General features: G+C 44.0%; 1 protein-coding gene across 1 annotated transcript in view; it reads right to left on the minus strand.

Moving 5' to 3' along the window:
* LOC135523995 (unconventional myosin-Id) overlaps positions 1–22,826 on the minus strand; it is a 124,292-nt gene that overhangs the window by 61,639 nt on the left and 39,827 nt on the right. Inside the window, exons 4-16 of the mRNA XM_064951067.1 lie at positions 22,262–22,427; positions 22,115–22,168; positions 21,587–21,682; positions 20,603–20,719; positions 20,102–20,305; positions 19,614–19,759; positions 19,297–19,411; positions 18,961–19,131; positions 11,880–11,950; positions 10,310–10,384; positions 9,602–9,734; positions 9,114–9,280; positions 7,671–7,878 (exon numbers count right to left, since the gene is read on the minus strand). Coding sequence (XP_064807139.1) covers positions 7,671–7,878; positions 9,114–9,280; positions 9,602–9,734; positions 10,310–10,384; positions 11,880–11,950; positions 18,961–19,131; positions 19,297–19,411; positions 19,614–19,759; positions 20,102–20,305; positions 20,603–20,719; positions 21,587–21,682; positions 22,115–22,168; positions 22,262–22,427 — 1,723 coding nt within the window. The remainder of the gene's footprint in view (positions 1–7,670; positions 7,879–9,113; positions 9,281–9,601; positions 9,735–10,309; positions 10,385–11,879; positions 11,951–18,960; positions 19,132–19,296; positions 19,412–19,613; positions 19,760–20,101; positions 20,306–20,602; positions 20,720–21,586; positions 21,683–22,114; positions 22,169–22,261; positions 22,428–22,826) is intronic.

The raw sequence follows: 22,826 nt of genomic DNA on the forward strand, positions 1-22,826 counted from the left end.
ATTTATTTTGCACCACAGTATCTCTACTTGCACAGCCATCTTTTGCACATCTACCATTCCAGTGTTTAATTGCCATATTGTAATTACTTCACCACCATGGCCTATGTATTGCCTTAACTCCCTTATTTGACCTAATTTGCACTAACTGTATATAGACTTTGTTTTATTTTTTTCTACTGTATTATTGACTGTATGTTTTGTTCATTCCATGTGTAACTCTGTTGTTGTACAGTGGGGCAAAAAAGTACTGAGTCAGCCACCAATTGTGCAAGTTCTCCCACTTAAAAAGATGAGAGGCCTGTAATTTTCATCATAGGTACACTTCAACTATGACAGACAAAATGACATTCTCCCAATCTTCTTCTGGATCATCCAAATGCTCTCTCGCAAACTTCAGACGGGCCTGGACATGTACTGTCTTAAGCAGGGGGACACGTCTGGCACTGCAGGATTTGAGTTCCTGGCGGCGTAGTGTGTTACTGATGGTAGGCTTTGTTACTTTGGTCCCAGCTCTCTGCAGGTCATTCACTAGGTCCCCCAGTGTGGTTCTGGGGTTTTTGCTCACCGTTCTTGTGATCATTTTGACCCCACGGGGTGAGATCTTGCGTGGAGCCCCAGATCGAGGGAGATTATCAGTGGTCTTGTATGTCTTCCAATTCCTAATAATTGCTCCCACAGTTGATTTCTTCAAACCAAGCTGCTCACCTATTGCAGATTCAGTCTTACCAGCCTGGTGCAGGTCTACAATTTTGTTTCTGGTGTCCTTTGAGAGCTCTTTGGTCTTGGCCATAGTGGAGTTTGGAGTGTGACTGTTTGAGGTTATGGACAGGTGTCTTTTATACTGATAACAAGTTCAAACAGGTGCCATTAATACAGGTAACAAGTGGAGGACAGAGGAGCCTCTTAAAGAAGAAGTTACAAGTCTGTGAGAGCCAGAAATCTTGCTTGTTTGTAGGGTGACCAAATACTTATTTTCCACCATAATTTGCACCATTATCTTGGCCAGGTCGGAGTTGCAAATGAGAACTTGTTCTCAACTAGCTTACCTGGTTAAATAAAGGTTGAATTTTTTTTTTAAGTATATTTGTCCCAATCATTTTGGTCCCCTAAAATGGGGGGGACTATGTACAAAATGTGCTGTAATTTCTAAACAGTTCACCCAATATGGATGAAAATACCCACAAATTATAGTGGACTGTCTGCATTTTAACCTCATAGTCATTGTATAGTTTCAAATCCAAAGTGCTGGAGTACAGAGCCAAAACAACAAAAATTGCCAAAGTTCCAATTCGTCACAATATTTTGGACTGATGCCTGACTGAGCATTCTACTCAATGCATCGTCAATGAGCGCTGATGAAGATTATCAAAAATGCATTACAGTGGCTTGGAAATACGATGACATTCAAAAGGAGGCAAATAACTAGTAGAAAAACAAAAGAATGGGGATGGATTTTAGCTAGCTAACGTTGGCATTGCTAGCTATTTTGATGAACTTTGTTAGTTAATGACAACATTGCCAACTGTCTAAAGTAAATTTGATGGCAAAGTAGTTTCTTACTGAATATTTGACTACTTTAGCAATGTCATCGTATTTCCAGGCAATAGTGTAATTTAGACGAAACAGTAATTAGCCTCCGTCCAGAATGTCTAGGTTTATCACCACTATGGCGCCACCGGTGAAAGGCGGCTTGAGAACGTTCATAACAATGGCATGACGCGACCGAGTGACGGAGGTGAAACCTATGAATACTTTTGTAGCTCACTGTATATGACTGGCTAACATCATTTGAATGAACATTCTACATTACCATGGAAATTATTGCATCGTGTTCCCATGAGTTTACCAGTCAAATTTCCAGGGATAGATGTTCCAAGACCGTTCTATTCATTCTATTTCTATGGTCACACACACCACCGGCCTCTGTCCATCCCTCACCTTGCTTAGTGTGCAGGCTGCGCAGAAAACAAGTATCCAAGTTTAAACAAAGTTTAAATAAAACATGTCAACTATCCATATATCCTAAATTATCATGATATTATTCAAATGGTACAATTATTTCAAATGCCCATGGCTCTCCCACACACACTGTTGCTTGGCTGTGCTTAACACAGAGGGGCAGACGGTGTAGAATCATCACGAGTGGGAAGGTGGTGAGAGGAGAGGAGACGACACCCAGGGGAGCGTGGGTAAATCAGGTCAATAACAAGGCCGAAACTCCCTCCTCTCCAGTAAAGCTATCTGATCATCCTTTAACAGACTCCCTCCCTCCATCATGGAGTCGTACTAACCACACACTCCCATGGCTCTGGGGATCCAGATTTACGAGCTCGTCAAATCCAAATTGGGGGCGTCTCGGGCAGACAAAGTGGGACAGATTGGTACGGCTTTATTAGGGCACTTTGAAATGCATTTTGGGTAGAGAGAGCCCATCCAGCACAAATCACATACAGATGTAGGATCCTGCCACAGCAGGAAAATAATCCTGCATCAACAGGAAATGTGAATTATTATGTGGATTATAATTGACATTTTTGTAGGGAAAAATCTAGTCTGGAATTTCAGAAGCCTCAAATACACTACACGTTTTCAAATTCCTGCAAACTTTCCTGCAACAAATAAAATGTTACTTGTCACATGCACCTGCATTGTTGGTTAAGGGCTTGTAAAGTAAGCATTTGACAGTGAAATGCTTACTTACATGCCCTTAACCAACAATGCAGTTTTAAGAAAATATTTACTAAATAAACTAAAGTTAAAAAAATATATATACTTGCCAATTAGAATAAAGGTTAAATAAATAAATAAAAATATATAGTAAATCATACACTATAGGCTAGACTAAGTGCTGCAACTGCTTAAGGCCTAATAAAGAGGCCATCAATCCATCCGTAAAACAAGCAAGAGTTGGCAATACCATTTATAGTCTCTGACTAAACATGCTAAACAAAATATCCTTCATGTCATCCACAAAACAAATCAAACATGGAAAGACCGGCGGGGCGACACACTTGACTGCAATCAAATGCCGAGTGCCACTATTTCCCTGACCTCCCGGGACATTTGGTTTTTCCTGTGAAATGCTCAATACACCGAGGTGGACGGAGACGGCATCAAGCAGCATGTGTGACACAATTTATCAAGGGCACCACGCACACACACACACACACACACACACACACTGACCTCAGGCAAGCACTGGGGACACTGGGCCGAGACACTGGGCCAATGGGTTTTTCGGATAAATCAATCCAGCGCTCGGGTGAACAACACCATCACCACATGCTCAAGGCAGCAGCCAATGGCTTGCTCCAAAACCCTCTCTAGACTAACATCCTCTATACATGTTCATTATGTTCCATCATTTGGTTCATGTATTGTGCGGAATTGAGGTTAAAATAGAATAGACTCTTTGTCATGTTGATCAATACAAATATTGATGGAAATCATTGGAATTTGTTAGCAATTTGCGTTGCCTCCATGGACAGATTGTCAGCCACTAACTGAAACAAATAAACCTTTAGAAATGAATGCTTGTATCTTACAGTCAGGTCTGTTACTTATAACATACTGTATTATACATGAAAAGACATGTCAAAGGATAGAAAGAAAAGGGGCGATTCTATGAGGAAATAGAGAGAATGGCAAGTGAAGGTCATATCAGAGGAAAGCAGTGCACATTGGCTGGGAGCCAAACCTCGGTTGCCATGGCGAGAGCCCCTGTCTACCCATATCCTTCCACACTGTCAAGGAGATGCATTGCTGTCAGGTCAGTGGATTGTTTTGAGTGTAAAATGCCCGGCACTATTTTCTCTTCTTGTTGTTAGTGCAGTGAATTCAAGTGTGAATTATTATACTCAAATAGCCTGCAACATTTTGTTCTGGTGAGAATCAATTACATTACCAACTCAAGGATACACAGACCAGGATTTATGAATAAAATATAAGCCGGTATTAATTTATTTTGCATTGTATCCCAAATATAAAAACACTATTCATGTATAAGTGTTAGTGAATTCAAAAGGACACGTGCCTGAATGCGTTTCATTCTTTAACAGTGGGAAGTTGTTAGGAGGTTGTTGAGGCAGTGTGAAATTGCAGTAAGAGAATACTCAAACGGTTACTGAGCATAGTTGACAGCACAGTGGTAAACAAAGAGCATCAAAGAACACAAGATGTGAACACGGATGAGCTCCGAGAGACAGAAGGGAAAAATCCTTCAGTATAATAAAGAGATATTTCATCATCAAAGTCTTCCACAACAACAGAGGGTGCAGGTACAGCATCTCCCTAAGCGAAGCCAAAGTCACTGATACAAGGAGTGACAAGAGAAACATGTTTCCCTTTGATTTTGTCTGAAAGAGTGACCATTTTGGGAGGTAGCTACTGTAGGTGTTTTGCAGGTGCCATGCATTTGTAAATGTACCATAAGTAACAGAACACTTCACACGCTATTTTAATAATGCCTACATCAGATGAATTAGGATCAGGTTAAGTACTGCTGAGGCATGTGGATAGAGGTGGGATCAGTTCTGGCCCAGTCGGCAGATTGTAGGCTAGGCTAATGCTAGCCTAATGCTAGCCTACAGTCTCACTGATAAATCCACAGTCACTCAGACACATGTAACAACAGCAATTAAAAGGGCAATGTGCATTGCAACATCCATTTTTGGACTTATAAATTAATGATATGTACCCATTGATTCTTGAAGAATATACCTTATAAATGCCTCATGAGTGTTGCTCAACTGGCGCATCCGATCAGAACCCAAAAATATAAGCTTGTTTTACTCCAAATGTTTGTAAACAAAGTAAATGTAAAAACTATCATTTTGATATCGTGGAGGGTCAGTCCTTGCCTCCATAGCTCAGTCTATGGAATTTGAGAATGCTTGCATTTCTCCAGCCCCATCTCTCAGATTTTTACGGAACCAGGGGCGGTGAGTACGCTTTGTTATTGTTTTAACTGCGGATTGCAGCTTTAATTCCCTGGCTTCCAATACGCAGGGGACTCTCTCATGTCTCCCTCTCTCCCTCTCGCCATTCCCAGCCCTGACAGACACCGATGTGGATGGATGAGCTTCCATTTATGAAATACTCATTAAAAAAAATGGGGAAGCTCATGAATCATTCATAAAGTATGTATTTGTGTTGGATTGTAGTATTTAATCCCCTTTAGGTTGGTTCAGATTGGGACTATTGCCCCTTCCTGAGGATAAGGCTCTGATTGTGGTATGGATGCATGCTTGTGTGTTCAACTGACTGCACAGTCCACACTAGGGAGTGTCTAGTGGAGCAGATATGGACCACTGATTGCGGGATGTAGTGCAGTCAGTCAGTGGCGAGGGCAGAGTTGATAGCCGTGAACGTGAGGGTGGATTCAGTGGATCCAGAGTTCTATCCGCTTCTATCCGCGGGGAGGAGAAGAGAGCCAGAGCGGAACGGCTTTGACGGGGCGGAAACGAGGAACGACGGAGCAGAAACGAGGAACGACGGAGCAAAAGGCAGTGTGAAATGAGACGCGGCGGGAGAGAGTCAGGGTGCAAGGAGGGGCGAAGGGGCGGTAGGGAGAAAGGCCACATTGTGTACTAGAACCAAATATGGAGAAGGGCACCTCAAATTTAATATATGGGATCCCTCACTCCTTTATGTGTAGGGTGCAGACAATGACAGGGTATTGTGGTTGTCTGGGGAAGGAGGCTCATAGGGGGAGGGGAAGAGAGCTTGAGGTACTGCCACCCCTGGCATGGTGGGGCCTGTTGGCATAAGCCACAGTGGTGTGCCAGCTGCTGATAAGGGGATTGCTTGGCACAGATGATGAGCTGTGTGTGTAGGGGGCAGGGTGGAAAATAGAGTCAAATACACTAACGTTAGAGGTCTATTTTGCTTATTTGTGGAGGGTGATGAATGGGAGTGTGTGGTCCTGGGTGCTTCTTCTTTTTGACTGAGCGAGCCCTATACCATTCCTTCAACCCCAAAACCTCTCTTTGGGTCGAACATCTGGAATTCATCTCTGGTCTTTGTGCTTGGTTATCAAAGTGGCGACATCCTTTGAGATAGTCCTAAGAGCGAATAGGAACACACGCCAAGCTCGTCTGCCGGGCAGCCTAACCGGGGCCCTGTAGATCAATACAGAGGCCAAACAATCAATCCTGCAACGAAGCAATTTGGTTGCTTTAACCCTTTGGTGTCTGCGGGCAGTCATATTGCAACCCAGTCCTTGGAGAGAGCTGTCCGAATGAAAGGTGTTGTGAACGTGAAGGAACGTAGTTGTACTCCTAGCAATTTGAGTAGCAATAACATGCACGGTAAATGTATAGCCCGTCAATCTTCATTCTGTCACCAATCGTATGAATGGCTCCCAGGTGATTGAATAAAATAGGGACTCAAATCTCAAACAAGAAGAAGGAAGCATGAAACGGAGCAGTCAGATGCTGACAAATGGATGTTTTGATCTCTATATCTGTCAGTCAGAGGGGGCATTACCTTTTGAGGTCAGCTAGATTTGACAGCAAAATGACAGGGCCACAGTCAACACTACACTCTAAAAAAAAACTATTTCCTCCACCTATTCCCATCTATACAGAAGTATTATACAGTATGTCTTAGGCTAGGCTGGCTTAATGGGTGTGTAATGGCACATGTTATGACACATGCTATCATTCTTACCAGAGGTGTCTCAAAGTCAGTGGCGCATTCTCGTGCACAACACAATCACATGACTTTCTTTACCAGCTAATCAAGGGAGGAAGATGTAAAAAAAAAAAAAAAAAAAAAACAAGTCAATATCTATATCCCAATTATATAGCATAGAGAACATTAAATGGAGAATCAGTCGTAATGGAGCAATAACATGGGATTACATTCTGGTCTGTATCAATGTCGTAAAACTGTCTTTATGATAGAAGGTGCACACATATACGAAATAGATTTTCCCTATGGCTCCAGCATATTCACACTGTTACATAGCTAATGGTTTATATTAAGATTCATATCTCGTTTTCCATCCTCTGAATGCTCCCATAGCACCTCAGGAGTTGTGGTATATTTGTAATATATTCCAACTATTATAAGGGGTCAATAATAAGGGTTGAATGGCTTTAGGGTTATGTGAACATTATATTCTCAGTCCCAGAGATTGTTTGTTCTTTTACTGTGCAGGAATGCCGGCGGCTTCCCAGAAGTCTGCAGTGTGGATGTGTGGACCTCTGCTCTTTTTTCTCCTCCAGCACATTTACTGAGCTGGGGTTGTATGGGTTGAGAGAGAGCGAGAGAGAGAGAGTGAGAGGAGATAACGCTATAATAATTTTAGGCCCAGAAAATCTCAGCGCATAGTGGCATATCAAGCCTCGAGAGTTGGCTATTCATATGAAAAGAACAGAGAGTGAATTTAAATGAGAACACAATGAGTGTTAAAGAAACAAGATAATGAGGTTACTGGAGAATGGGTAGCTTTGACTAGTAATCCATCTCCCTGATAGAATGATGTTAGTGACAGTAGTGGCTTTTCATTTATCATTGTCAATAGGATATTGAATATAATACGTGTACGCTATTGAATTTAACAGATTCACCTGGAGACGTCACACCTATACAATGTTTCCACTCAACATAGGGCCGTTGCCATGGAGACCAGGCCAAGGGCCAAATGTGACAACATTCAAACTGACCTTCTGAAGGAAGAGGACTATTCTCCCAACCATTTCGTCCCTCTGCTCCTCCAGGCAGAAGAGGGTGCGCGGCGTGCGGACGAACACCTTGGTCTTGCCGTAGGCCACGTCGTGCTCAAAGCCGCAGCCCTGCACCAGCCTCTTCACTGCCTCTTTGTCCGACGGGAGGTCGTGATTGGGCCACGTGAACTCCGAGATCATCTTGTACCTGAGGGGGCGGAATGGAGGCAGAGAGGGTACAAAATTAGTGGGCCTCAAAACGCTTTAGCACCATCGCTAACCAGAGTGGTTCTGATAGTTCAGAGCATGGTGCGTGCAATGGGTTTATTGCTGAATGGGCCCAAACACACTGCAAACAGTGTGTTAACTGTTCGTCACATTGGACTAAATGACTGACTTTAATTCCCAATTGTGTCTGCATCACTCTTCTTCTTTCACAAAATGCACTTTGTTGATTGGTTCTTTGACAGTGACTCACAGAAAAAATGCCTCACAAAATACATGAGAAAACAGAACGATTGGCAACATTACAGGACACTGTGACAAGATATTATTGGACGGCCAAGAGAGGTCAAAACACTGCGAGCAGGCCTGCCTTTTAAAATTATACACTTGGATTAGCTAACACAACGTGCCATTGGAACACAGGAGTGATGGTTGCTGATAATGGGCCTCTGTACACTTATGTAGATAATCCATAAAAATAAAAATCAGCCGTTTCCAGCCACAATAGTCATTTACAACATTAACAATGTCTACACAGTATTTCTGATCAATATGATGTTATTTTAATGGACAAAAAAAAGTGCTTTTCTATCAAAAACAAGAAGTGACCCTAATCTTTTGAACGGTAGTGTACGTAAAAGAATGTCATAGTATAATGGTAGAGAAAAAAAAGAATGAAGGAATGTTCAGTAGGTGAGCGGATGAAAACAGAGGCAGGAAGTAGTGACACCGACACATTGAAAGCATAAAATGAATCAGAAGTGATCATTGTGAGGTTCATATTGTTGATGAATACTTTCTCAATACGACAGAGCATGTTTTCCCCCCACTAAAGTGCAGCGCGTCAAATGCATTCGATGGAAAAGACACGTCGTTAAAAGCACACCCACTCTGTTTCAGGGCTGTGTGAAGGGCAGGGCACAGGAACATTGTGTTGGAGGGGGCTCATATTCACAAATAGGGAATTGTTTAAGAAAATCTTCAAATTAAATCCCACTGCGAGATCATAAGCAGTTTTAATGCATTTTTGTAACTTTGCAAAATGATTTTGCTCTGGGAAAATGTCCCTGTCAGACTAGGAATGCTGCTATCGGATGGGGATCAGGCCTTTTATATCATAATGAATAAGACTATACGGAAAGGAGGGAGTTGACCCTAAATCACCACTACTCGGGACCTGATTCTCCTTCTACCTGGAGATGAGGTTTTAGCTCGTACCTTTGGAGGAAGCGGGGGTACTCCTGGCGGTTGGCGAATCCGGCACGGCGCACACGAACGTTCTCCAGTAGGCCCAGGTACTCGACCTGGTGGCGACAACGCTCGTACTCGAACAGCAGGGGCGACTTGACGTCGTTGGGCTTGATGCAGCGCACATAGTAGGGCTCCTGTACACACAAACCACCAGGGGGACCACAGTGAGGAGACACAGCAAGGAGACACAGCCCCCCCCAGAACAGCTGGACAGGTGAAAGCTAATACCTATAGGATATCCAACATGTTTTTACAAAAATAATACTTTTTTAAATTTTTTACATCCTGTGAGTTTACATGTGTAATTTCAGAGGAGAGGAGATGAGGAAAGAAAACCCCCTTTAGACTATTGAGACGCACTCGCTCTGTCAAGTCAGTAGTACACTTTCTCCAAAAAAATGTCATGTTGTTGTTGGCCAATGAAATAGTTGCCAGGAGGTGGCCACACCCCTCACCTTGCATGCCAGGTTCTCCACCAATGCGATCATGGAGTTCTTAAAGAGGGTGGCGGCCGTTAGGGGTCGTTTGGTGACCTCAGTGATACTCAGCTTGCCCTCCGGCCACATCATCTTCAGCACTGGGTTGGAGCTACGGAGAGAGAGGAAGAGAGGGGAAGAGGACAAGAGAGGGAGAAAGAGAGGAGCGGGGGGAAAAAGAGGGGAGGAAAAATTGGTTATCAGTGCATCATAGAAGGCTACAGTGGGGCCATGAGATAAGGGAGGGAGGAGGGCGAGAGGAGAGGGGATAGCAGGTGGTTATCAGTGCATCATAGAAGGCTACAGTGGGGCCATGAGATGAGGGAGGAGGGTGAGAGGAGAGGGGATAGCAGGTGGTTATCAGTGCATCATAGAAGGCTACAGTGGGGCCATGAGATAAGGGAGGGAGGAGGGCGAGAGGAGAGGGGATAGCAGGTGGTTATCAGTGCATCATAGAAGGCTACAGTGGGGCCATGAGATAAGGGAGGGAGGAGGGCGAGAGGAGAGGGGATAGCAGGTGGTTATCAGTGCATCATAGAAGGCTACAGTGGGGCCATAAGATAAGGAGGGAGGAGGGCGAGAGGAGGGTGGATAGCAGGTGGTTATCGATGCATCATAGATGGCTACAGTGGGGCCATGAGATAAGGGAGGGAGGAGAGGGGATAGCAGGTGTGTGTTGACTCTAACCTGTTGTACAGTAGCCTTTTGAAGTCCTGGAAGAGAGTATCCTTGTTCTTGTCGATGAAGCCAACCACAGAGTACCTGCGGTAGTACATAAGTACACACACACTTTGATCATCTTTTTCAGACACTAAGACAACATACAGCACCAAAGACGGTGCTTAAAAATGACAACAGCGTCTCCTAAAACCTACTCAGAAATTATTACAATGGATGAATCACAGAAGAATTAGAGAACAAATCCTCTGTTTCCAGAAAAACAGTGGGAGTGTAGGAGCCATCAGTAAGACCCAGGAGGAAACTGGCCCATTAATGGCCTGACTCCACAGTCTCAGGCTGTATCTCAAATGGCACCCTATTCCCTATATAGTGCACTACTTTTGACCAGGACCCATTGACCAGAGCCCTATGGACCCTGGTCAACAGTAGTGCACTATATAGGGAATAGGGTGCCATTTGGAACGCGGTGGGTCTCAAGTTTGAGTACTCTCTGAACCAGTTAGGCTAGGCTGCAGGCAGAGTGGATGTCACAGTCCATGGTATTTATCTCTCATATTTAAAGACATATAATTGATGTGTATTTTCTTTAATTCATGTAATTCAGGGCTCTGTGAAGCAGACTTTGGTCTCAGTATGACTCCCTGATAAAACAAAGGTTAAATAAAAAGATATTAACCATGGGGATGTAGCTCGGCGATGCTGGGCAGGACAGACATGCAGGCGTTGAGGATGACTTGCATACTGTAGCATACACAGCTGGTGATTTGGTTGATGATAGTGTTTGATGATCTCATGTTTTTGTTTGATGATCTCATGTTTTTGTAATGATGAGGGTGATGGGGTCACCTTAGGGTCATGATAGGGGCTGCACCAAATGCTTGATGTATTATAATAATTGATTACGCTTAGGTTGTATTAATAGAAGGGGAGGGGTTATAAGACCCCTCCCACACTACATTTACAGGGTCCTGGACTACAGATTAGCAATATAGATTTTCATTATAAGGTTTAATATTGTTCCCCAGATATTTACTAGTCTTTGCCTCTAACAAGAAACGGTCTGAGAGCTGTGTGAGTTATTGCAGTCAAAACAGGGTGTCTGTGAGAAAGCGCCTCAAGGCTAAAAGAGATTCAGAGACAGAATCATGTAGGGGAGTGAAAGAGATAAGAGACAAGTCAGACATACCACTATAAAGCAACTTGGGTAGTGGAAAACTACTGCTGAGCCCTTAGAAAACACTAACTCTCCTGCAGGTTTGTATAACTGTATATGCATGGGTTTGGTCTCATGAGTAGAAGGTGTTGATGTAGGCAGTTACATCACTATGGGTTGACTACAAGCACATTAAAAGCAAATTGGACTTTTCCTATTTTGCAGAACTCAGTAGAGACATCAGTTGTATGTGTGATGTTTGATCTCTGACTTCTGTCTACAGCTGTTTTTTGAAAATGGAAACCAACAAGGGTATTTAAACAACAAAGTGAAGTGTAAGGAAGTCATGTCTGCCACCACAATGACTGATAACAAAAGGGTGGTGCCATACAGTACTGTACACCACTGTATACAGTAACTTACACGACATCCCCTGCATAGTGCCGGATACGGAAATCTCTGTCAAACTCCAAACTCTTGTCTGTCGGGGAGAGCTGTGGATGGAAAGAGAGAGAGAGAAATTGAGTAACAAACCTGGGGAAGTAGGGAGGGATACATTCACACAGCCAAGGAGGTGAGTTTACTTGACTCTGCCTCGGAATCTAATAGCTCCTATGCAAAGGAGCAAAAACAATGGGGCACTTTAGTCTGTAATATTAAGGGTATCTATTTTCAGATGTGCTATGCTCCATTTTTCTTTACTGGAAACCTACTGTATCCCCATTAGAGAGAGAGAGAAGCCGCTTCCCCAGATATAACGTACTGTATCCCCATTAGAGAGAGAAGCTACAGAGCCACTGGTGCAGACAACAAGGTCGCTAAAACAACAGCACAGTCAGGTGGGACACATGCTATTCTCTCCCACTGGAGTGAGTGAGTGAGTGAGAGAGAGACACACAGACACACAGACACACAGACACACAGACAGAGAGACCAAGAGAGACCAAGAGAGAGGAGGGGGCAATGTGTGCACGTGAAATATGAATGAGCCGTGTGTGGTGACGCAGGAACTGGATGTGGCCAACTGTATGTAGGCCAGTGGTGGAGTGCAGAGAGGAGAGAAAAGGAACATGCAGGGGACTTTAGAGGTCTGCCGCAGTCCTCTGCCACCTTGTCCTTTTCCTGTCTGTGGGCATGTGTGTATACCTGACTGTACCCGTTTGTCTGTGTCTGCATATCCATCCATGTGGCATGGCAACATACAAGGCAAGCAGGTAGCATGATATTAGTGCCACTACTGCACTGCCATTCATCAAATATTACACTGACATCAGAGAGAGGGGCATCCAGTCTCATTCAAAAACAAGGCAGAAATTAGAGCTAGAAGGACGAGGTTGCAGGATATATAGTGGGGGGGGGGGGTACAATGATACAGAGTCTCCTCTAAGACATTGGGACAGCCAGAGTGTTATATAAAAGAGGGACATCCAAGAGAGAAGAGAGTGCCAAAGTGGATGAGTCATCGAGCGGAGAGCTCAACACACACACACAGGAAGAAGAGAGAAGGGAAAGTCCCTGAAGACTGGAATGAGGATGCTGCTAACACCTGACAGGCCGAAAACCGTGGAGGAAAATATACAAATCTCTATACTGTGTGTAAATCTGTGTGAACGCATTCAAATTCAAAGCCTTGGAAATGAATGGGAATGGCCATCGCAGAAATACTTCAGTCGTACTGTGATAGGGAAGGGCCCATGAAGGGCCCTGTGCTCTATACAGGCCATTGCAGCCAGCCAGTCAAACAGACAGTGATCCTGGCAGCTTGACACACAAACACACAGCCAGACAGACGGAGGCCACCTTGTCCTCATCTACCACAATACGTCCCCCTCCACAGACACTACCAGCTATGCTATTGCCACGTCTCTCTCCGTGTCTGCCTCACTCTTTATCCAGTCTAATGCCCATTTCAGATGAGAAAGAGGGGTGGGGTGGGGGGGGGCTTTAGAGAGAGGGAGAAAATAAAGAGAAAGGGAAATTAAAGAGAAGGATAGAGCTACGTTTGGGATGAGGTGACGGGGACAAAGAGGTAGCGAGAGAGTTAAGAGGGGAGATGGAGCAGGAGAGAGACAGAAATGAGAATGGAGAAGATGGAGACAATGTTTTGAACAGGGGGGGGGGATTATTGGGTTCTTGACAGGTAGAGAAAGGACAGATGGAGCATTTTAGGCAGCAGGTGGCGCCACAACAGGTTCAGAACAGACCTATTGTGTGGATTACATTCTGTATACAGAACTGGAAACCTTGGTATTAGTTCCCTTGTCTTTCGGCTACGGAGCTCTTGGGTCTTTTAGTTCCACATTCATTATTTTGAAGAAGATACTGCACCAGTCCACAAGAGCACTGAACATTCTTCGATTTAAAACGTCTACAATCATGTTGGCCATTCATATCTGTCCAACTCGGATTTTCTCTTGTCACACGAGTCCAATAGCCTCGTGTAAATGTGAACAGCTTTATAGCAGAGACCACCCTGATCACCTGCTGTCCCTCGTCCTCCTGCCCAAACCTTGCCCTCCCTCCAGCACCTCCCCTCTGCCACTTCCACCTGCCATCATGTTCGCCACCAGGGCCTCGCAGTCTCGCCTGCTAACTAAGCTGGCACCTGCAGGGCACACGTGCCACGCCGACCAACTGACTTGCTCCAAACCGGTCACAGGAGCCAATCATTACTGCATTCTCTAAAAACAGAAACGTCAACAGAGACTAAGCACCCACTTCGAGGAGAAGTTCAAAACGTGACATCAAGAATATGCTGCATTGAGAAGGTAAAAAGCCTATGTGTTGGAACCAGAAGCGCTCGTTTGAAAGGTTTCTCGTAGACATGAAACCACTCTAGACGTACCTCTTCCCCCCCCCCCTGTCCTTGTGTTGTATTGTAATGTAAATACATTAGAGCTAATAAACAGCAGGACCACGTTATTAGCATCTCCACCACATGGTGCATGAAAGGGTAATCACTTTTGGGCAGCCTGCCGCTACTGCTGCATGCATTCGCAAGCATACAGGCACACACACACATGTATATGTATACTGTACAGGGCATATGCAGAGACTGCAAATAGTAGGATCAGAGGGTAGACGGTAAAGAGAAAAGGGGGACGGTGGGAGAGGAGAGAGATTGTGTGTGTGTGTGTGTGTGTGTGTGTGTGTGTGTGTGTGTGTGTGTGTGTGTTAGTAGGGAGAGAGAGAGCGAGAAAGAGGTGGAAATGAAGAGGGAGTGATAGAGGGAGAGAGAGCAAGGGAGGAGTGGGTAGAGGCTGCCATGACGACCGCTCCCAGCAGGAAGGCCTGTGTCAGCAAATAGTTCAGTGTAAAAAAATATTTACAAAACATCTGGGAGGATCAAAGCGACCTGGAGAAGGAAAGCAGACGACAACAAGTCCTACGTGTGGCAGAGGACCAGGACCCATGCAAAGGTGGTAGAAAAGTTGCCCTTAAAACTATTCATTCTCAGCCTTCCGACATGGTATTAAAGGGGTACAACCTCATGAAGTGCAGAAGAGAAGGCATATGAGTCAGAGAGGAAATTGGGAGGATCGAGTATGGTATCGACACAGAGAGTTCTCGAAGAAGCAGGGAAGTTTCCCCTTAACTTTTATCGAGCAAGAACAATTGCAGTCCTGTTTAAACTTGTCTTCAAAAATTCTATTATACAGTTGTCAGTAACCACTACCGTCTCACACTATGAAGGCAAGACCCACAACTTCCTGGCCCATCACAGTCCCATTATATACAGTATCAATTACATCCAGTAGTTTTATCAACACAGCTCCACCGCTTCAAACACCCCATTGATTAATATCTAACAGCCCTAACAGGACTGGAAAACCAATAACAGGGATTTTTCTTAAAGGGATGTTTTCATCAGACACTCAGAGCAATAACATAGCGACTAGATCTGGAGGAGTTTTTGAAGCAAAGACGCGCCTGAAGATGCCGCCACTGATCAAGACGCTGCTTCGTTTCCACCCTCTCGCCCTCTCGCTCTCTGATCTGGAGTGTGAGGTCTTTGCCAACAGTGTGTGTGTCGTGAGAGTTATTACAGGGTGACAGTCAGCCAGGAGAACACAGAGAAACCTTGGTGTCTAGCAGCTCCAGGACTTGTCCTTTATAGAAAGGAGGGTGAGGACATTAGTGCTGACAGACAGTGCGGCTCCTATTACAGGCTAATCGAATATGACAGCGCCGCTTCTCTCACTCTCCTCCCTTTTTCTCACTCCCCCGCTCTCTCTCGCACACATCCCTCATTTGGCCTTTTTTCACTCCCTCGCTCGGTCCCGCTCAATCTCTTCCTCATCTCATCATTACCTCCCCCTCATTCCCTTTCACACTTTCAATTTCCACACTCACTTTGGAAGATTCCCGACAAGAACTGCAATGTTTAAAAAATAAAAAAAACTGCCTGAGGTCTTTCAGGCCCGCAGAGTCTGTGTCACTTTGAAGCTGGGAGCCATGAACATTTCAAAACATTCCAATCAGAGCTGCTTCTAGAGTACGGGGCGTGAGGTGAGGGGAATCTGTGAATCAAAAAAAGATTGGTCCCTCCAATGCACCAGGGATGAGCCTCGGAGCATTCTCTGCTATGCTGCAATAACGTCATGGTCCCGCAATAAATCAAACTTTTAAAAGTAACATTCAAGTTTTTTTTTTTTTTACTGATAACAGTATCAGGAGTCAAGCATCTTTAAGTAGAAGTTCCTGTATTGTTACAGAGCTTAGTTACTGTGTCCAACCAGATTGTAGATGATAGTATAAGTACATTACGGGAACATACATTCACATCATCATACTCACGTGGCACCAGCATTCAAATCTACTTTTCCTTCCACTTCTCTAGTTAAATAAAGGTTACATTGATTATATATTTTTTTCTCTCATTGTCTGCCTATCAATCTTCTCAGCCGGAACCTATGGGGACTCTGTGTAGCGCTAGGTGTTTTATCTGTGCACAGGGCAGTGCACACACACACAGTGTGATAGCCACCTGCCTGCCAGTCCTCAGCCTTGAGCTAATCTATGACTTGGTCGATGACTAGATGAATGACATATAGATGTAGTCGATGTATTCACCTGAGGGGGAATGCAGTCAACAGTGCGTTAGGAAAGTATTCAGTCCCCTGGACTTCTCCCACATGCAAAGATGAACGGAGCAAAGTACAACGATATCCTTGATGAAAACCTGCTCCAGAGCGCTCAGGGAAGGTTCACCTTCCAACAGGACAACAACCCTAAGCACACAGCCAAGACAACGCAGGAGTGGCTATGGGACAACTCTCAATGTCCTTGAGTAGCCTAGCCAGAGCCCAAAATACAGGTGTGCCAAGCTTGTCGTGTCATACCCAAGAAGACTTGATGCTGTAATCGCTGCCAAAGGTGCTTCAACAAAGTACTAAGTAAAGGATCTGAATACTTAAGTAGATCTGATATAGTTTATTTTTATTGTAATAAATTTGCACAATTTTCGAAAAAAAACAACATTTTTCTTTGTCATTATGGGGAATTGTGTGTAGATTGGTTAGAGGGGGGGAAAAACAATTTAATCCATTTTAGAATAAGGCTGTAACTTAACGAAATCACCCACTGGACTGAATGAGACCGTGGCTAGTAGCATTGCCTAAGGAACTATCTTTACAGGTACAAGACAGCAACAGCCAGGATGATGACACATAACACTGATTCTAAGATGTTGGAGGGAAAAACAACCTGGATGTCAGGCCTCTATCTTTACCGGGCACCCTTTCCCTCCCCTCCACCTGAATATCTGTTTCTCTTGCTATGATCCTCAGTCTTCCTTTCTCCCCCTCTCTGTAACACCCATGCCAGCGCAGCAAGACGCCAGCTCCATTGACTCTCATTGGCTGCCAGTGACATCACTGAGAGCAAAGTGTCGAGTCAGATAGAGAAACGAGTGCTGGGCTGACGCCTGTTGCCCTCTTGTGGTCCACTGAGTGAAATACTACCCTGTAAAATGCAGCCATCTAACCTGTTAAATATCCTAGAGTGGATTTCCGCTGCCCGGCAGAAATCTAATTAGCATAATAGAAACAATCCCCATCAAAATCCATCAGTTTAAGCTATAAATATATAAAACATTTGGGGGGATGCATCTCAATCCACAGCACCTGCTGATGTTGCACTTCTGTATCTGCGGTGAAAGGTGACAGAGCGATGTTTATCAAACCATGGGACATCGTGAAAAATTGGTTCTCTCACTAAATTGTCTGTGGCATCCGAACACAACTCGTCTGACAGCGGTACAGCTGATCTGAAAACTTCTCAGTCTGTAGCATCCGAACCGTTTGGGCTACACACTAATATGACCCCTCTGTGGAAAGGTGAGACTCTTACAAACATGCTGGTTGTTTTGCTCTAGGATGACCACAAGACTCGTCTGAAGGTCCCCCGGTACCAGTATTTATTTATTTAAGTGCAGTATACATGGGAATAGTTAAGTGCCAAAAATAAGGGGTTAAATACATATTTAAATAAAAACCTTAAAAACATTTTTTAATTGTTTCCTGATCTTTCTTATATTGCTCAGATATAGGACAGACACTTCAGAACAAACTTCCTTTAGATTTTTTTCTGGACTATTGTTCCATGTAGAGAATCTGTTATTCAATGCGTTTATATGGGCTAATAGCAGTTGGGCCAAATTCAAATCATTTTTTAAATACATTGTTTTATACTTCAAGGGGTCTTAAAATAAAACATTGAATATCTAAATTATCCTCGTTATGACCTTCTTAAAACAATTCCATATGTTTTCTTAGTCTGGATGATGTACAATTGCTGTAATGCCAATTTGACTTTAAAGGCCCAGTGTAGTGTTTTATATATATTTCCACACTATGAGGTTGGAATAATACTGTGAAATGGTGAATATGATGGTAATGCCCTTTTAGTGCAATAGTTGTTCAAAAGAATGCCTGAATTTTTGCCTTTTTTGGTGGGATTGAGTTTTGGACAACGTGGTGACATCACCATGTCGTAAATTAGTTAATAGACCAATAAGAAAGTGTTTCAAACATCTCTGCCAATTTTCCGTTTTTCCCTCCCTCCACTCAGACCACTCCCAGACAGTCATAGCAAAATTCTTGCCTGAGAAATTACTCTTTGTTAAGAAGCTATTTATGTTTCTTTTTGACCATTTAAATTGAAAACAATCATAGTATTGCACTTAATGTTACACAGAAATGATTTCATATTGAGATTAAAAACAGCTGCGTTGGAACTTTAAACAGCATTTGATGGAGCCGATCATTTAAACTAACAAAAGTATACAGTCCTCAGTCTTGTCTTATCTTGTTTCAAAATCACTGGGCTAGGTTGTTGGGCTAATAGAATTACTTAGGTAATTGCTTAGGTAATCGCTGGGAACAAGCCTCTGACATATCCATGTGTCCACATTGTTCAGGTATATTTCCACTTTCAATTCAGTCAACAAATTAAAATTCAATTCATGAATTGAAAATGATTTCCAAATTGTTTTTCAACGCACCTTGCGGCTGGTGTAGTGGGCGTGCTTGGCCAGCTTGCTGTTGAGTCCCTGTAAGAAGACCTCGTCGGTGACTTTGCCCACGGTCATACAGGCCTCGTCCAGCACAGAGAAGATGCCCTTGTGTTGCAGCTCCACCAGGTCCACAATGATCTGGTTGTTGAAGTAGTCAATCTACGCCCAGGCACAAAGAGAAAACAGGGGATCGGTATATCATTACAACCAGCACAGAGAGTAAGACGTTCCTAATAGTCATAATCAACGGAAGGAGAATGACTTGATGCAAATTGACTGTTGGAGGCAATACAAGACATGAGTGGAACCAAGATGTGGCCTTACATGTTTCCAGGGGATTCCCTCACGCTGGTACTCTTCCTGTTCCTGCCTCAGCACAAGCTGAATGAAGAGCTGCTGCAGCTTCTCGTTGCAATAGTTGATACAGAACTGCTCAAAGCTGGCAGACAGACAGGGAAGAAGAGGGTGAGTGAATGGCTGTGACCCTGGTTTTATACTCGTGCTACATACAAGTGTCATGACAGAGAGATTGTGTATAAAAATCAGTATATTTCATATTGATGTAGAGACTTAATCAAGTAGAGATTCTACACTGAAATACATTCAATATTGAATTATTTATAGCGGACACGTCTCCTAACCTGTTGTTCTGAAAGATCTCAAAGCCGTAGATGTCCAGCACTCCGATGACCGTGTTCTTCCCGTGGACTTTGGCGTCATAGTTCTTCACTTCAATGACATCATTGATCCTTCCCACGATCCAACAGAACATTCTTTCGTACATAGCCTGTGGGTCACACACCCCAACACCAAGGCAGACAACAGTAGATAAAGATCACATGAGAGACAGCAGGGTGCTATAGGTCAGCTACCTACACTGGCTGCTATTTTACCCAGAAGCCTTCAAAAGAATTCCCTGGCTACTTTAAAAACTGGTTAGGCCTACCACGTCTAACATTGGGGCCCATTTCACAAACCCTTTTTTGAAGGTTAGCACTACCATTGAGGGTTAGCGTTCGCTGCTGTGAAGCGGCCAACGTAGCATGCTAGCATTAGCTAGCTTAGCTAAGAGTCAGCATTTTGACAGTTAACTGTTAATCGGTTAACGTAGCGTACTGGCATTAGCTACCTTGGCCAAGGCATCCCGGCCGTAACTGGCCTCCTGGGTCGTGTGCTGCTTGTCGATGACGTCACGGCCTGTGGCAACGGTGCGGTAGAGCAGGGCCTTTCCCACATTCTCCTCCTTAGTGGCCAGCAGGACCCCGATCACCGCCACCACCTTAGAGTTCTCAATCAGCGTTGTGTCGCCGTCCACACCAAACGTCAGGTTCCCCTGGGAGAGGTCACATGGAGATAAATACAGGAATACAAGGAAGTTACCTGTAAACTAAAGAGACTAGGTGGAGTGATCGCATTAGAGCAAAGGGTAGGGGAATAGGACAAATAAGGGCAGGACTGTTTCAATTCAAACCTGTTCCATTTTAAAAAGGGACACTGGGCACACAACAGGGAGTCACCCCTCAGTATATGATGTTGTCATATTACTGAGTATACCTTTAACCCCGTTTAATTTTAACCTATGCTAACCCTGCTGGAAGGCCAAGAGTTAGGAGTTAATATGGGGTATTACCAGGTGCAGGATAGTGGCCAGGACCTTGTAAACAGTCTGGATTTCATCTGGTGTGAAGCCGATCACCTTCATGGCATCCGCCACAGCTTTGAAATCAGCACCATCGTTAATGGACGACTGTGGCGGGGAGAAAGAAGGGACGGAATGGATGAGTAGGACAATCAAACTGGAAACAATAGGAACGTTTCTGTTCCCTTCACACAAAACACGTTCAACTTTGTCAATTTTGAAGTAAAACTTAGTCCAAAAATGATTTACTTGACACATACTTTTCACTAGTCTGTAACACCGGCCAAATACTGTACACCACTTCCTCACTTTGGCAAGTATGAGTTTATTCATGACATGTTCCTACTCCCAGCAGCCAAAGTCATAAAGTAGGAGTGACAAGATGACCACAAATATCTTTAAGGCAGGATGGTGTGAGCATCAACCGAGGACTGTTTCTATAAAAATGGCAGCTTTGCACACCATGTACAAACCACTTCAGCTGTTTTGGCCTTGCTCTGTTCCATGACGTCACATTGTTTGTTATACAACTTTGTTTTGTTCCTACTTATTAAACTGCAAGTGCAGAGACAGCAGAACGGAGATGCTTGCTGGCGTGTGTTAACAGCTGGAATTATACGGCTCCCAAAAACTTCAAAGGCTTGTTTTAGAGGGACGGACACTCGACATCATTGGCCCCTTTGGATATTCGTACGGAATATATCACTTTGAATTCATGCAATAGCTGCACATTTTGTTACGCAACACAATAGCATCAGTTGTAAACACAGCTGCTCACGTGATCAGAAATTCAAAACAACCGTGCACATCTGCTGAGCATGGGCTTGCGTTTGATTTATTCCTGTAAAAATAAACCGTGTTACCAAATAAACTCAGCATTAGTGACATTCACGGTCTAAAACGTGAGAAATAAAGTGACATTTTGTAATTGTTTATACAAAGGGTCAAAGCGGATATACTTCTGTGGTAACCTACCTTGACCTGGCCTCCTACTTTGATGTAGCTGTAGACTGTGGGGTCCTTCGAGACGTGGAGGGAACGCAAGAGGGACTCAGAACCCCCTTTAACCATCTGAAGAGAACAAAGAAAGAAAGAGAGCGAGAGAGAAGGAAGACACAGAGTCAGTAGTGACACGGAGACTGTTCAGTATTTACATTCTAAACCATTTCATTTCAAATGGTGCGGTGAGTCATACAGTATGTAACACCACAAAATGGAGCAAAAGTCAGGAATAATCTAGATTCTAGATCAATAATGTGTACTGACCAAAGTAGGGTGAAGTACCTTGAGAATGGGGGAGTTTATGGAGTGAGAACGATTAATGTGTATTTGAGGAGTTAAATTGGGTGAAAGGATGGATATTTCTAAATAGCAGCATAGCAGAGTTGTAAGACCTTTGATATCACCAAGCCTGTATGATCCACACAGTCACAGACCCATCTGGTCTGTATACCAGCTTATGGTGGCATCAGTCTGGCATGTAACACACACATACACACACACCTGGTAGAATGAGTGAAAGCTTCTCTCCCCCTCCTGCTGGAAGATGACTCTGGACTATAAGAGAAACAGATGGTTTGAGTCAGAGTGAAACATAATTGATCATTTATTTATAACAGGTGGTCTCACTGCCCTCCCAGTGCCCCCTACCTTCTCCAGCAGGTAGTTGTTGATGTGTCCCCCGATGGGATCTCCCTTGAAGTCGAAGTTGATGTCCATGTACTTGCCGAAGCGACTGGAGTTGTCGTTGCGGTTGGTCTTGGCGTTGCCAAAGGCCTCCAGGACGCAGTTGGATTTCAGCAGCATGTTTTTCACCCTGGAGAGAGAGGCAACACGTCTTTTAAAGTACTACTAACAGCTCCCCTGGCTCCTATTACCTATTACTCAGCTGATCCTCGGCCCATAGAGATAAACAAACAATAAGGTGGCCAAAAGCGAATGATCGGACTGAATACAGTAGTGTGAGCTAGAGTCGCAGCTGGAATCCGTAGCGGTGAAAACTGCCACGTCCGTTTGCGATATTACAACAACAAAGATGTTACTTCAAACAACGAACACTCTTTCCCCCCCCCCTCTGACAACCTTGCACACACAGTAGAAAAGCAGAGTAGGTTTACCACAATGCTGGATGCTCCTCTGCTCCATTTCATAAACAAAACACAATAACAAATGCGCCTGGGGTGACCGGTGGCGCTGTTTCACCTTATGTGGCTCT

The sequence above is a fragment of the Oncorhynchus masou genome, chromosome 31 (assembly GCF_036934945.1).
Source record: "Oncorhynchus masou masou isolate Uvic2021 chromosome 31, UVic_Omas_1.1, whole genome shotgun sequence".
NCBI lineage: Eukaryota > Metazoa > Chordata > Actinopteri > Salmoniformes > Salmonidae > Oncorhynchus > Oncorhynchus masou.